Below are 13,427 nucleotides of genomic sequence, written 5' to 3'. Positions count from 1 at the left end.
ACTGCTTATGCTGTTTGACATGTGAGGAATATGCCTGGCATATAGTTGCAGTTTTTACTGGAGTTGATAACCCCAGCACCTCATGGATACCCAGTTTTGAGTTGATTGATCTGTTTGAAGTCTATCCCATTTGGTATGGTGATGGTGCCCCACAACCCGATGGAGAATATTCTCAATATGAAGGTGGGACTTTGTCTCCACTGTGCGGTGTTCACTCTTACCGATGCTGTCATGGACAGATATATCTGCAGCCAGCAGATTGATAAGGATGAGGATAAATTTTGTTTTTCTCTCTTGTTGGCTCCTTTACCACCTGCCGCAGACCCAGTCTAGCAGCTATATCAAACTTAAGGAAGATGTCTATGATTGCACAGAGACGAATGGCAGATCAGGTGATTGGTCAGAATGTGAAGAGTGTCAGAGAATGTCTAAATGGTGAATGTGGAGTAAGACATTAGAATGTGAGAGGAAGCTAGCTAGCAATGTAAAAATGGATAGCTAGAGTTTCTACAGGTATTTAAAATGGGATAGAGCAAGTTAAAAATTGAGTATTGATCTTGCAGAGAGTGAGAATGGACAGTTAATAGCAGATAATATGGAAATGACAGACAAAGTGAACAAATGCTTAGCTTTTGTTTTCATTTTGTCAATACAGGTATGTGTAGTATACACAAGCCTCCTCACAGCCTACTCTGTCTCACATCTCTGTGTGCACAGCCTTCCTAGCCAGCTTCCCCTAGACTGCTCTGTATGGTCATCAGTTCCCTAATCGCAGCACTCTCTGGGTGAATTTCAATCCCCATTCTGAACCATCAGTTACCATGATTTCTGGACAGCACAAGCCTCGTTAAGATGAGTTGCTATTTCACAGATGACTCAATCTCCGAATGAGCCAATACAAATCACTCAGAATTTCTCAGATTGCATGGAGACATTTCAGGTAGCTGGAGCCCCCGGTTCAAATGATAAATCTGAAAGATGGTAAATCACAGCTTGGGGAAATGTGCCTGACAGGTAACACCAGCCATCTCAGTCCAGGGTAAAAACTCAATGTTTATACAACATTAAAGCAGCTTTTAAATGAACACAATAAAAACACATTGAACATGTGCATAAAGACTCAGTGCAGACCATTCACAGCAGCTTTAACTTTGAAGTGCCAGATTGAAATACTTCTGTGTTTTTTAAACCAATCAGGTTTAACTGTGCATGTAAAAAACAGCACATAAAGTACTTCTGCATAGACTGATCACAACATTACCTTTGTCCTCCTAAAACCTCCCCGAATTGGAGTTCATGTAAAATGTCAACATTGCAGTCAGGGCTGAAAATGTGTTGCTGGAAAAGCGCAGCAGGTCAGGCAGCATCCAAGGAGCAGGAGAATCGACGTTTCAGGCATGAGCCCTTCTTCAGGAATGAGGAATATATACTACACATTGCAGTCAATCCAGAGGAGCACTGGGGTGGGTGAGAATGGGGCGATGCTACCCTGAATTCAATGGAAATGACTAATCACTATGGTTCCTCCTTCACCATGGAGACTGGACCTAACAATGGCTGGCTGCATTGCCTCAAGTTAAGCATGAAGATGGAGATTGACATCCACTCGCAACCATTAGGGCCCTGTGTACAATTTGAGGACAGTATCAGCAACAGTCTGGAACATACACACCCTGTCCAGCGTTGGCTCATGCTCCAGAGAATGAGGATCCCACAGGCAGTTTTAAATCATTTTCTCAAGACTGGTTGAAGAAGCTGTTGCTCTGGGATCTGCAAATCTACCCTCAGCCAATATTCCTGCAGGCTCCTTAATCCTCAGGAGATTACTTCATTTCCGGTGCAGATTGCGAGAAGTTAGGCACGTGAGGAGGAGATTACAACATCCCTCCAGCAGCTCACTGGTCAATGCTGAGAAGACCTGGACCTGATAATGACTGAACCTCTGGCTCAGAGTATTGAGTGTCCAGGTGATTTACCTAACCAAATGGTCATCCTGAACACTGCACCAGAAGCAAACACACTGATGTCTATTGGTTGCACCATACAGTGGGCCCCTGATTTATGAAAACCAATTTATGAAAACTCATACTTAAGACCATGATCCTACACAGTGGGTAATTTTAAAGACCCAACATAAAGAACATTTCTGTGCACTTACAAATGGCTCCTTGACATTGTCTTGCATTGTGTTCTGACCTGTGTACAAACTATCCTGTGAACAAAGTCCAGAACAAAACACATTCACAACTCAGGCACAGCCCATACTGTTGCTGTTAATTGATCGTGTTTTATATGAGTCACTCTCTTGAGGTTTGGATACTGGATTTGAAATGTTAACTCTGTTTCTCTCACCATAGTATGAGTGTCTGCAACATTTTTTGTTTTTAATTCAAATTACCAACATTTGCAATATTTTATTTTTATTGCTGTTGACTATTACCTAATCCAGAACAGGCACGGAAAGAAAGGCAGGCAGATATCCTGTATCCATTAGAATCTACCAGGACATGAAATGCTGCTTTCCTGAAAGATGCAGAGCAAGATTTCAGCTTCAGAAACATTGAGAATGAGGTGGGACGGCAGGAAGCAGCTGAGCACCCTTTATACACGCCAATCAAAATTTCATTGGAGCAGGGAGAGTGACAGAACAACCATTACTGCCCGTTCCCCACAAAGTCAGAAATCTCAAGACACCAGGTTATAGTCCAACAAGTTTATTTGAAATCACAAGCTTTCAGAGTGTAGCCCCTACACTTCACCTGACAAGGGGGCTGTGCTCCGAAAGCTTGTGATTATAGATAAACCTGTTGGACGATAATCTGGTGTCATGTGATTTCTGATCTTGTCCAGCCTACTCCAACATCTGCACCTCCACATCATTCCCCACAACTTCAACAAATTTAAAATCATTCACTTATTGTTGAAATGAGAAAGAGAGAAATTGCTACACATTTCATCAAACTGCATCAATAGATTGGTTCAGTGTTTGCTGTCGCTTGTTTCATCATTATACCTGACCCAGGGATTTTTCTGCTACATTATTCCTTTATTCAGGTCCCTCAGTGCAGTTGTTAGCTCTTGTCCCCTCAGAGGCCTGTTCACAAAATGCTGCAGGAGTAGCCTCTTCAAAACTCATGTACAAACAAAAGGTAAAATATCACACAGGACAGTTTTAATTCTGAAAACAAAAAAAACACTCCACAGAAGGACACCTTACCTCCTTATGATGTTCATCTTGGGAGTGCTGAACAAACCACTGGATCGATGCCTGCTGGGATTTGGGGATGCACTCCAGGAAAGTGGAGTTAAATTCAATGCCGAAAATCAACTTCTCTTCAGCTTCGTTGCTCATACCTGTCGATCATTAACCCTGACATAAGTGTGAGGTTTGCAGTAGGGAATTAGTGTGTTAGAACAAATCCTATTCACCAGTTCATGTGTGTTATGAGCTCAGTCAGTATTTATTGTCCATTACTATTTTCCCATGAGGTTAAAACCACCCACCTTCTTGAACCATTACAGTCTGTGTAGTGTAGGAGCCTCCAGAGTACTTTTAGCAAGAGAGTTCCTGAATTTTGACCCAGTCTCTAAACTGACCCAGCCTCACGGGGGAGGCAATGGCTTAGTTTATTATCACTAGACTGTTAATCTAGAGACCCACGTAATGTTCTGGGAACGGGGTTTCAAATCCCACCATTGCAGATGACCCAATTGGAGTTCAACAAAAATCCAGAATTAAGAGTCTAGTGAAGACCACAAATCTATTGTCAATTGTTGGAAAAGCCCAATGATTTACTGATGTCCTTTCAGGAGGGAAACTGCCAGCCTTATCTAGTCTGATCTACATGTGACTCCAGACCCACAGCAATGTGGTTGACTCTTAATCACCCTCTGGGCAATTAGGGATGGGCAATAAATGGTCACCAGTGACACTCTCATCCCGTAAATGAATTTTAAAAATAAGTCAAATCTAAAAATAAGTCAAATCTATCAGGGTTGTTACTGTGACCAAGCCAAAGATTCCAAGCCTTTCCTTATGAGGATTAGATAGGATAGACGGAGAAAGACATTTTCCTCGGATGATGACATCAGCTTGTAACGAGGGGGCATAACTACAAATTGAGGGGTGATAGATTTAAGACTGATGTCAGAGGCAAGTTCTTTACACAGAGAGTGGTAAGGGCGTGGAATGCCCTACCTGCTAATTTAGTCAACTCAGCCACATTAGGGAGATTTAAACAATCCTTAGATAAGCACATGGATGATTTTGGGATAGTGTAGGGTGACGAGCTGAAAAAAGTCTACAAGTCGGTGCAACATCGAGGGCCGAAGGGCCTGTTCTGCGCTGTATTGTTCTATGTTCTATGATTAATGTAAACAGTTCACTCTCAGTTTGAGCTGATTTAGATGATTTCAGCCACTGTCAGTCAGTTCTTAATATTTTTGAGTGGAGAAAACTAATATTCAATGAAAAGCTCTGTTTATCGGGTGCTATCGGTATTAAAGTTTTCTCTGCATTAACTGAAAACAGAAAGAATAAACCAGGAAGAAATCAATCCGAAACTGGATATTGTTTTTAGGAAAATAAATGAAGAACTATGATAGCTTCCACAATGAGCAGGAAACAACATCTTGTATAATTTGTCTTTACGCAACAAACTGCACTGGTCTGTCAGTCTCACCTGATTCAAAGGCTAATGATCCGCTTAGAAAATGATAGGCAATAAAGCATTGAGCCAAACAGATTTCCCCAGTACTTGGCTGGAGTTATATTTGACTGGTTAGCACCACATGTTAGCCTGGTGATTTTCGGACAATCATTAGTGGTTTGATCTCACTCAGCAACAATGCTTAATGACAAATCACAGACAAGAATTGGGAAATCTGTAGAGTCCCTGTTAGTTTATAGTCAGAATACTGGACACCAAGCATCAAAAGTTCAACATGACCCCTTCCCTTATCACCTTCACCTTGTTTAGGATAAAACAAAAGTGCATTTGATACACAAACTGTCAAGTGTTTTCCAAGTGCCTTTCAGAGATCCAAGTTACTTGCTTTACCTCTTTGAATGAGAAACACCAAAGATTGAAAGAACGGTAATGACAGTAACATTGCTGCAAATTCTTACCCGATAAGAAATGTGCAGTGATGGGATGTTGTGAATTGGTTTTGAAAACTAATTTCAATGGACATGAAAAACGTAATGACAGGTTTTGCTTCTTTCACTGTATCCTTCTGAACCATTGATATCAATGGTGGCAGTGACCAGCACTCCTGTCACTGAGCCATAAGGCTCCGGGTTCATGTCCCACTCCAAGACTTGCCCAGGAAAGCCAAGCCTGACCCTCAAACGCAATGCTGAGGGAGTGCCGCACTGTTGGAGGGTCAGTCCTGAGGGAGTGCCGCACTGTCAGAGGGTCAGTGCTAAGGAGTGTCGCACTGTCAAAGGGTGATTGCTGAGGGAGTGCAGCACTGTCAGATGGACAGTGCTGAGGGAGTGTCGCACTGTCGAAGGGTGATTGCTGAGGGAATGTCGCACTGTCGGAGGGTCAGTACTGAGGGAGTGCTGCACTGTCGGAGGGTCAGTGCTGAGTGAGTGGGCATTGTTGGAGAGTCAGTACTGAGGGAGCGGCGTACTATCACAGGGTGATTGCTGAGGGAGTGCCGTACTGTTGGAGCATCAGTGCTGAGGCAGTGCCGCACTGTAGGAGGGTCAGTACTGAGGGAGTCCCTACTATCAGAGGGTCAGTGCTGAGGGAGTGCTGCACTGTCGGAGGGACAGTGCTAAGTGAGTGGACACTGTTGGAGAGTCAGTACTGAGGGAGCGGCGTACTATCACAGTGTCAGTACTGAGGGAGTGCTACACTGTCAGAGGGTCAGTACTGAGGGAGTGCCACACTGCCGGAGGGTCAGTGCTGAGGAAGTGCTGCATTGTCGGAGGGTCAGTGCTGAGGGAGTGCCGCACTGTCGGAGGGTCAGTGCTGAGGGAGTGCTGCATTGTCGGAGGGTCAGTGCTGAGGGAGTGCCGCACTGTCGGAGGGTCAGTGCTGAGGGAGTGCCGCACTGTCGGAGGGTCAGTGCTGAGGGAGTGCCGCACTGTCGGAGGGTCAGTGCTGAGGGAGTGCTACACTGTCGGAGGGTGAGTGCTGAGTGGGTTCTACACTGTTGAATGTGCTACTTTTTCAATGAAACATTTACCTGTTGCTCTATGTGCCAGTTTATATGAATATGTAACATCCCATTGTCCTATTTTAAAGAAAAACAGAAGAGCTTTTAGAAGAGTCTTGGCTGTGGTCTATCTCCCAATATCAGAATAAAGGTGGGTAATCTGGTTCCTATCACATTGTTGTTTATGGAGGCTGTGTTTGTGTGTGTGAAAATCAGCTGCCTGTGTATCTATATTGATGCAGTGACCCACCTTAAAAATACTTCATTGGCTGCAAAGCCTTTTCTGGAAAACTCCGGTGTTTATGCAAACTCTGATAATAATGTAAATACTTCTTCAGTTTCAAAAGCAGTCACCCCATTGCTGGTTTGTTGAAGCTTATTCTGGAGTTAAATGTTTCTGTTATCATTCTCAGGATTTGGGCTTTGTTTACTGGTCCAATTCCTGATTGCCCCTTGAGAAGGTGGGGGTGAGCTGCCTTCCTGAAACCACTGCAGTCCATCTGCTGTGTGTTGACCCACGATGCCCTTTGGGTGGGAATTCCAGGATTTTGACCTAGTGACAGTGAAGAAACGTCAATATATTTCCAAGTCAGGACGGTGAGTAGCTTGGATGGGAACTTGCAGGGGGTGGTGTTGCCATGTATCTGCTGCTTGTCCTTCAAGATGATAGTGGTTGTGGGTTTGGAAGGTGTTATTGAAGGATCATTGGTAAGTTTCTGCAGTGTATCTCATAGATGGTACGCTCTGCTGTTACTGAGTACCAGTGATGAAGGGAGTGGATGCTTGTGGCTGTGTGCCAATCGAGCCGGCTGCTTTGTGTCAAGCTTCTTGAGTGTTATGAGCGTGAAACATACAGCACTGCTTCAGGTTATCTCCATATCCTGGAGTGGGTCCATAATTTGACAGCCAGTATTTTAATGCCAAATCCCAGCCATCTATCGATTTGATTTCTGATCAAACGCTGCCTGAATTTTAGAATTCTGAGGCTTGATCTCATCGTTTCCTATTTCCAACTTTCTCCAGTACTACAAGCCTCAAGAACCTCTGCCCTCCTCCCATCCTGAACCCTTGTGCGTTTCTTGTTTTAATTACTCTACTATTAATGGCTGTGCCTTCTGCAATCTGGGTCCTAAAGTTTTGCAGTTCCCTCCCTAACCCTTTCCCCTGCACTACTTTAAGACACTCCGTAAAATCTATATCTTTGACCAAGCACTTTCCATTGTCCCCAATATCTCCTTATATGGCTCAATGTCAACTTGGTAACACTTAGGATGTTTAATGATGTTGAGTGAGCAACAAACATAATTTATTGGCAACTTGGGAAGATGTGACCCTGAAATCCCCGAGAGACTTCACTGAACTTTGCAACGTCGTTGGTCCTTTACATGTGGGAATTCTGAAGGAAGAGTCAAAAATTGAATAAAAACATCAGAAGTGTTCTTATGTTTTGTTAGATGTTTTATTCTGGAGCTAGAAGTAATTTGGACAATGACGTCAATTTTGGCTGACTTTATAACACAGTGGTCAGACCACACTCACAAGCCTAAGCACACCACACCACAAAAAAGGACTTAAATACAGAAAGCAGAGGAAACAAGACAGATCCCAAGTGTAATAAGGATCAGCCATGAGGGAAGATTAGAGGATTTAGCCTCCTCCACCACTTGTGTCAATTTCCCACACTCTCTGTAATCTCCGTAGAAGTGGTTTCCTGGCCTTTGATTGGATTAAAAAGTGGCTTAGCAACAGAAAACAGATGGCTTCGATAATCAGGGAAGTGTTCTTACATGGGGCCGATGCTGAGGAATCTCTCTGTGAATCCCCTACATGGGCCTGTGCTGTCCTCTGCCAAATTTCAGGCAGGAACAGAACTCTGAGTGAATATCTAATTTTGAGCATGTCTGCTTTACTCCATTGGTAACTTAAGTTGCCAGAAACATCTGAATAGAAAGTTCATTTAGTGGCATGTTTTTTTTATATATCCCCTGAATTCTATCACTGTCTTTTTTTTCCCAAAACAGTGAGTGGCTCACTTTGAGGTAATTCCTGAGCTCACTGTGCAGTCAATAGGAGGGAGACTGGAAAGCTTAGAATTCAAATGGTCCTCCGTCTTCGTACAGAAATGGCCACCATCAGCACGATCAGAGATTAGAAACTCATTAATGATTATGCTCTTCTGAAGCATCTCAGTATGTGTTAAAGGCACTACACAAATGCAAGTGGGGGTTGGCAATGTTGAACAATCAGCACACACTCACAACCATCAGCAGTGGCAGGTCTGAACCTTAGTCACCTCTGAACTTGGGTTACCACTTGTTCTAACCAGCACCTGATATTCCTCAAGGCTGTCAGAGTCAACACATACTTCGTGTTTTGTTCAATTCTAATTCTCTTTGAAAATGATAAGATTTCTTCAGCTCTTCCATTTGTCCAGTATTCTGTAATCTCAGAGCTGCAGACTTGGTTACATTCAGGAATCCAGGTATTTTCAAATTTTTAGAATCTTTGTAATGTAATAAATGGTAAGTGCAGACAAGGATTCCTGAGTTTATTCAAGATGTATACCTAACACTTAAAGCTAATTTGACCAAAATCTAAGCCAGATTTTCACTGACTCTCAATCCCCAATGTTTGATCATGTTGAACATACAGTATTTCTTACACTAAGGAACACAAACGTTGTATGAAAACTTATAGTCTCTAAATTCTGAAGCACTTAATATTCCTCAGAATAATTAAACAATCTGTATTCATAAGTGAAATTCAAATAAAACTTCTAGTGCTGTGGCTTCAGATATAAAATATTATTGACTGCCTTCCTTCTAAACACTTTTACAAGACAACATCTGCAATAAAAGATGTAGAAAAAAACTTACTCTCTTCCAGGTCCCAGCACTGGCTGATGGGGTCCCCATGTTTTACATCTTGACGTCTAGTCCGCCTGTACAAACATCATAAATGCCAATGAAATATTCATCACAGAAAGCTTGCTTTGATCAGTTAACAAAGGGCAAAAAAATCTCTGAAGCAAAATGTTTTTGCAGTTTGCAGTTGTGAAATTGCTCACCATTACAATAAGGGCTGCTATTTTATTACACTTCCTTTACCAAGCGTGACTCCATCAGCAGTGTGTCAAATTGCAGAGACTCATTAAGTCATTCCTCAGTGATTAATCATTATTTATCTATTGCTTTGTGCTCTAGCATGCAGAGGGGAATGATGAATGGAGCAGCTCTCTTACACATTGGCTTAAAACATTTTTTAACCACAAAGTCTGCTGTATAAGTAATTGGTTACATTAATCATACATCACTTAATAGCTACCACTCAATTTGCCTTGTCTGCTTTCCTACTCATTGTCACCTTGGTAATATTTTCCACAGTAGACCATGCACTTCACCTAAGTCTTTGGATAAATAAATAGATGTTTAAATCTGCTGCATTGACAGTGCCATTAATACTGCTCAGGTAAGATTCACACACCTTGTGTAAAAAAAATACTGCTCAGGTGAAATGGTTGTGAAAAATTGAAATGTGAAAGGGATTTTCCAGCACACTCTGAGACTGCCATCTGGTCATATCACAATGGTGATTGTTAGCGCTCAGTTCACAACAACTTTCACTCTCTCTTAAAGGAACAGCTCACGCCTTCAACTTCATAACACCACTGACCACCACAATAGACGCCAACCACCCCAACAGCACCTGACCACCTCAATAGCCCCTGGCCTGACTACCATCCCGATCACCTAGTAATCACCCTCCCCCAAGCCAACTGTTGCCCCTTGACCTGACCTGGCTACCTGCACCCATCCTGTCCACCTTCACCCACCCTGTCCACCTTCACCCACCCTGTCCATCTCACCCGCCCTGTCCATCTCACCCGCCCTGTCCACCTCACCCACACTGTCCACCTTCACCCACCCTGTCCATCTCACCCACACTGTCCACCTTCACCCATTCTGTCCATCTCACCCACCCTGTCCATCTCACCCATCCTGTCCATCTCACCCACCCTGTCCATCTCACCCACCCTGTCCACCTTCACCCACCCTGTCCTCCTTCACCCACCCTGCCCATCTCACCCACCCTGTCCATCTCATCTACCCTGCCCATCTCACCCACCCTGCCCATCTCACCCATCCTGTCCATCTCACCCACTCCGTCCACCTTCGCCTATCCTGTCCACCTTCACCCACCCTGTCCATCTCACCCCGCCCCCCCCGTCCATCTCACCCACCTTGTGCCCCTATCCATTTACCCATTCACCTCGTGTTCTATTCACTAATAAACAAAGAGTTGACCATTACACTTATTGTACAATGGCAAGTGCAGTAACAGTTGGGGCATGCGTAGTCTTCTCCCAGCTCTGCTGGAGTTCCCGAAGGGACAGTGTACTTTGCACTGCTGTGACCCCTGGGAAGGGAGGATCTTGAAGGAAAGCTGTCATGGTGTTAGCTCAGGAGAATCTCAGAGTTTCAGCAATCCCATCATCATCGCCACTGCTTGGGAGATTCAGACTGCTTTCTGAAGCACCCATCCACATTCTCCAGTTCCTTTGACTTGTTGACACCAATTTTCCAACATCTATCCACTTTCATTTGCAAGGAGTTAGATTTTCTGATCCTATCAATTTCTAATTGGTATTACTGTCCCAACAATCCACTGGTAAACAGTGCTCAATAATTCTCAGGAGTCCTCAAAGCACTTTGTTCAAATTTCATGTTAAGGTTCAGATGATGATCACACCAAAGCATCAAGGTTCAGCTGGCTAAAGGTAGAGATTCTTTGTCACTGAGCCCAATGTGACTTTCCTCCTTTACACTGCAATATTCCAGACTAAAACTAGTGTCAATAACCACAGCTTCAATGGACAGCAGGTATACACTTAAACAGGACCATTACTCAATGCCAATATTCTGAACCAAGGCCTGTAACTGCTATAAGGCCATGAGCTCAGGCCTGTTTCTGAACAGTGCCTTTCGCTGAGATCACTGAGTGTATGATGCTAAGACTAGTAGCTGTGAGTGATATCTCTAAGAGGATTAATTGCTGTGGTATTTTCCTAGATGACCACTACTGGTATTTTATGGTATTTGCCGTCTCCACCACTGTATGGTACTGGGTAAGGGTTGTTTGATTAGTTTGCTGCTACCAATCCTCATTTATCTTGGCCCTATTTTATGATTAAGACCATAATACCATAAGAAATAGGAGGCGAAGTAAGGCCATTCGGCCCATCGAGTCCACTCTACCATTCGATCATGGCTGATGGGCATTTCAATGCCACTTACCCGCACTCTTGGGTATCCTTTAATTCCTTGTGAGATTAAGAATTTATCAATCTCTGCCTTGATTAGTGTTAAAGGATTTATAGAAGAGACGTTACTGTTCACTAACAAGGTTTATTGTCTGACGTGTGGTCAGGCATAATTATCAGGACTTTAGCGAACTGGATACATCTGCTCTCTCTGAAAATTACAGAAGATCTCCTTCCTTGATCCACAGACTTTGTGTGACATTACTAGAATGAGTTGAGCCTATATAACTTAACCCTTTCAGAATCCATTAACTTATACAACACTTCCTATCCTTATTTCTAAATCAGTCCATGGTCTCACCCCTGTCTTTCTCTATAACTTCAAACATCTCTGCAATCTCCTGCGGTCACTGTAAACTTATAGTTCTGGTTTCCTGCACATCCCCTTATTTCTTTGTTTCATTATTTTCAGCCTTATCTTCAGCTGGATGGGTCTGAAGCTCTGCAGTCCCCTCACCTAAATCTTTCTGCTGCTATATGGCTCTCTCTTGCCTGTTCCAACACTTCCATCACCCTTCACTACACAACTGCTCCGACACACCTGAACCTCTCCTGCCTCCATTAGCTCAGTATATAATGTTGTTTGATAATGCTGTTTGGGCCAATTTGCTTCTTTAAAGGCTCCTATTAATGCAAGTTGTTGTTGCAGTACTTGGATTATTTTTGGGCAATTGCTCCAAGTGGCTATAGTTGCAAATGGGTGTTCACCATCTAGCGAATGTTAATGGGAGCCCTGGATTTCCCTGAGCCATGGTGCACTGGGAGCCCTGGATTTCCCTGAGCCATGGTGCACTGGGAGCCCTGGATTTCCCTGAGCCATGGTGCACTGGGAGCCCTGGATTTCCCTGAGCCATGGTGCACTGGGAGCCCTGGATTTCCCTGAGCCATGGTGCACTGGGAGCCCTGGATTTCCCTGAGCCATGGTGCACTGGGAGCCCTGGATTTCCCTGAGCCATGGTGCACTGGTGTGGTCGTCAGTCAGCTCCAGGCATGACCATCCTTATCCCCACAGTCCCTGAATGCTCAGGCAATTAAACTGAATTAAACTCAATGACATGTCCCACCCTGAGCTGGAAACACATTTGTGGAGAAAACAATTGGAGGCAGTTTTTAGTTTGGCCGCATTATTGGCGACCTGACTGTCCTTTGCACTGATTTTAACAGAACAGAAGATCAATCCTGCTGCATAACAGGCATCTATTCTCAGCACGAGATCCTACTCATAGCCAAAGGAAAATTCATTATCTTTATTTTAAAATCACTTAATCAGTTAATATTAATATGCAAAATTAGGAATCATGTCCTCAAATCAACAATTTGAAGCTTGCATGCTGAGCTGAGACCTCAAGTTGAACAGATTTGAAGGTGATCATTAAGTTGGTAAAGGATGTGTATCTGAAGGACTCACATGTGGTTGCAGAATGATCACTCATCTCCAACAGTGTACAGTACATGTATTGCTAATTATTATTATTTCAATGAAGTTCAGGGAATGTGGGATGCATCATTTTTGATCTTTGCTCTCTGTTGAGGTATCCAATTTAATCACTGAGTGCTCTATTCGCTCTCTGGATTCCTAGATTTCTCTCTCCTCAAAAGTGAAATGCTGCAGGGCTGGAAACAAGCACAGAGACTGCTGGAGTAACTCAGCAGGTCTGCGAGTAACTGGTGACATGTTAACTGTAATTTTCCAGTGTTCTGTGTTTGCTGTCTAGAAATCTCTGTTCAGGGAGATTATGCTTGCTTGAAAGAGTTAAATCTCAGGTGTGGTGCCTCACATAGTCTTTTCACAATCTGTGCATCGGTGAATCCCTTTCATTTCAGGCTATGCACCCCAGTCTTGGTACTGAACAATTGCTAGCAGCCAGAAAATAAGAGAGTCCAACTTTTGCAAAGGGCTGAACAATGTGGAGACAGTATGACTTTGCAGCCCAGAGTA

At 43.5% G+C, this 13,427-nt stretch overlaps 1 protein-coding gene across 8 annotated transcripts in view; it reads right to left on the bottom strand.

Moving 5' to 3' along the window:
• Positions 1 to 13,427, bottom strand: part of sema3d (sema domain, immunoglobulin domain (Ig), short basic domain, secreted, (semaphorin) 3D) — a 361,202-nt gene that overhangs the window by 44,750 nt on the left and 303,025 nt on the right. For all 8 annotated transcript variants that reach the window (XM_072563088.1, XM_072563095.1, XM_072563087.1 and 5 more), the window contains 2 exons: positions 9,045 to 9,109; positions 3,218 to 3,354 (listed from right to left, as the gene is read on the bottom strand). In XM_072563088.1, the coding sequence (XP_072419189.1) occupies positions 3,218 to 3,354; positions 9,045 to 9,109 (202 nt within the window). The remainder of the gene's footprint in view (positions 1 to 3,217; positions 3,355 to 9,044; positions 9,110 to 13,427) is intronic.

The sequence above is a fragment of the Chiloscyllium punctatum genome, chromosome 44 (genome assembly GCF_047496795.1).
Source record: "Chiloscyllium punctatum isolate Juve2018m chromosome 44, sChiPun1.3, whole genome shotgun sequence".
Taxonomy (NCBI): domain Eukaryota; kingdom Metazoa; phylum Chordata; class Chondrichthyes; order Orectolobiformes; family Hemiscylliidae; genus Chiloscyllium; species Chiloscyllium punctatum.
Note: the sequence above shows the minus strand (reverse complement) of the source record. Positions and strands in the feature narration are given on the sequence as shown.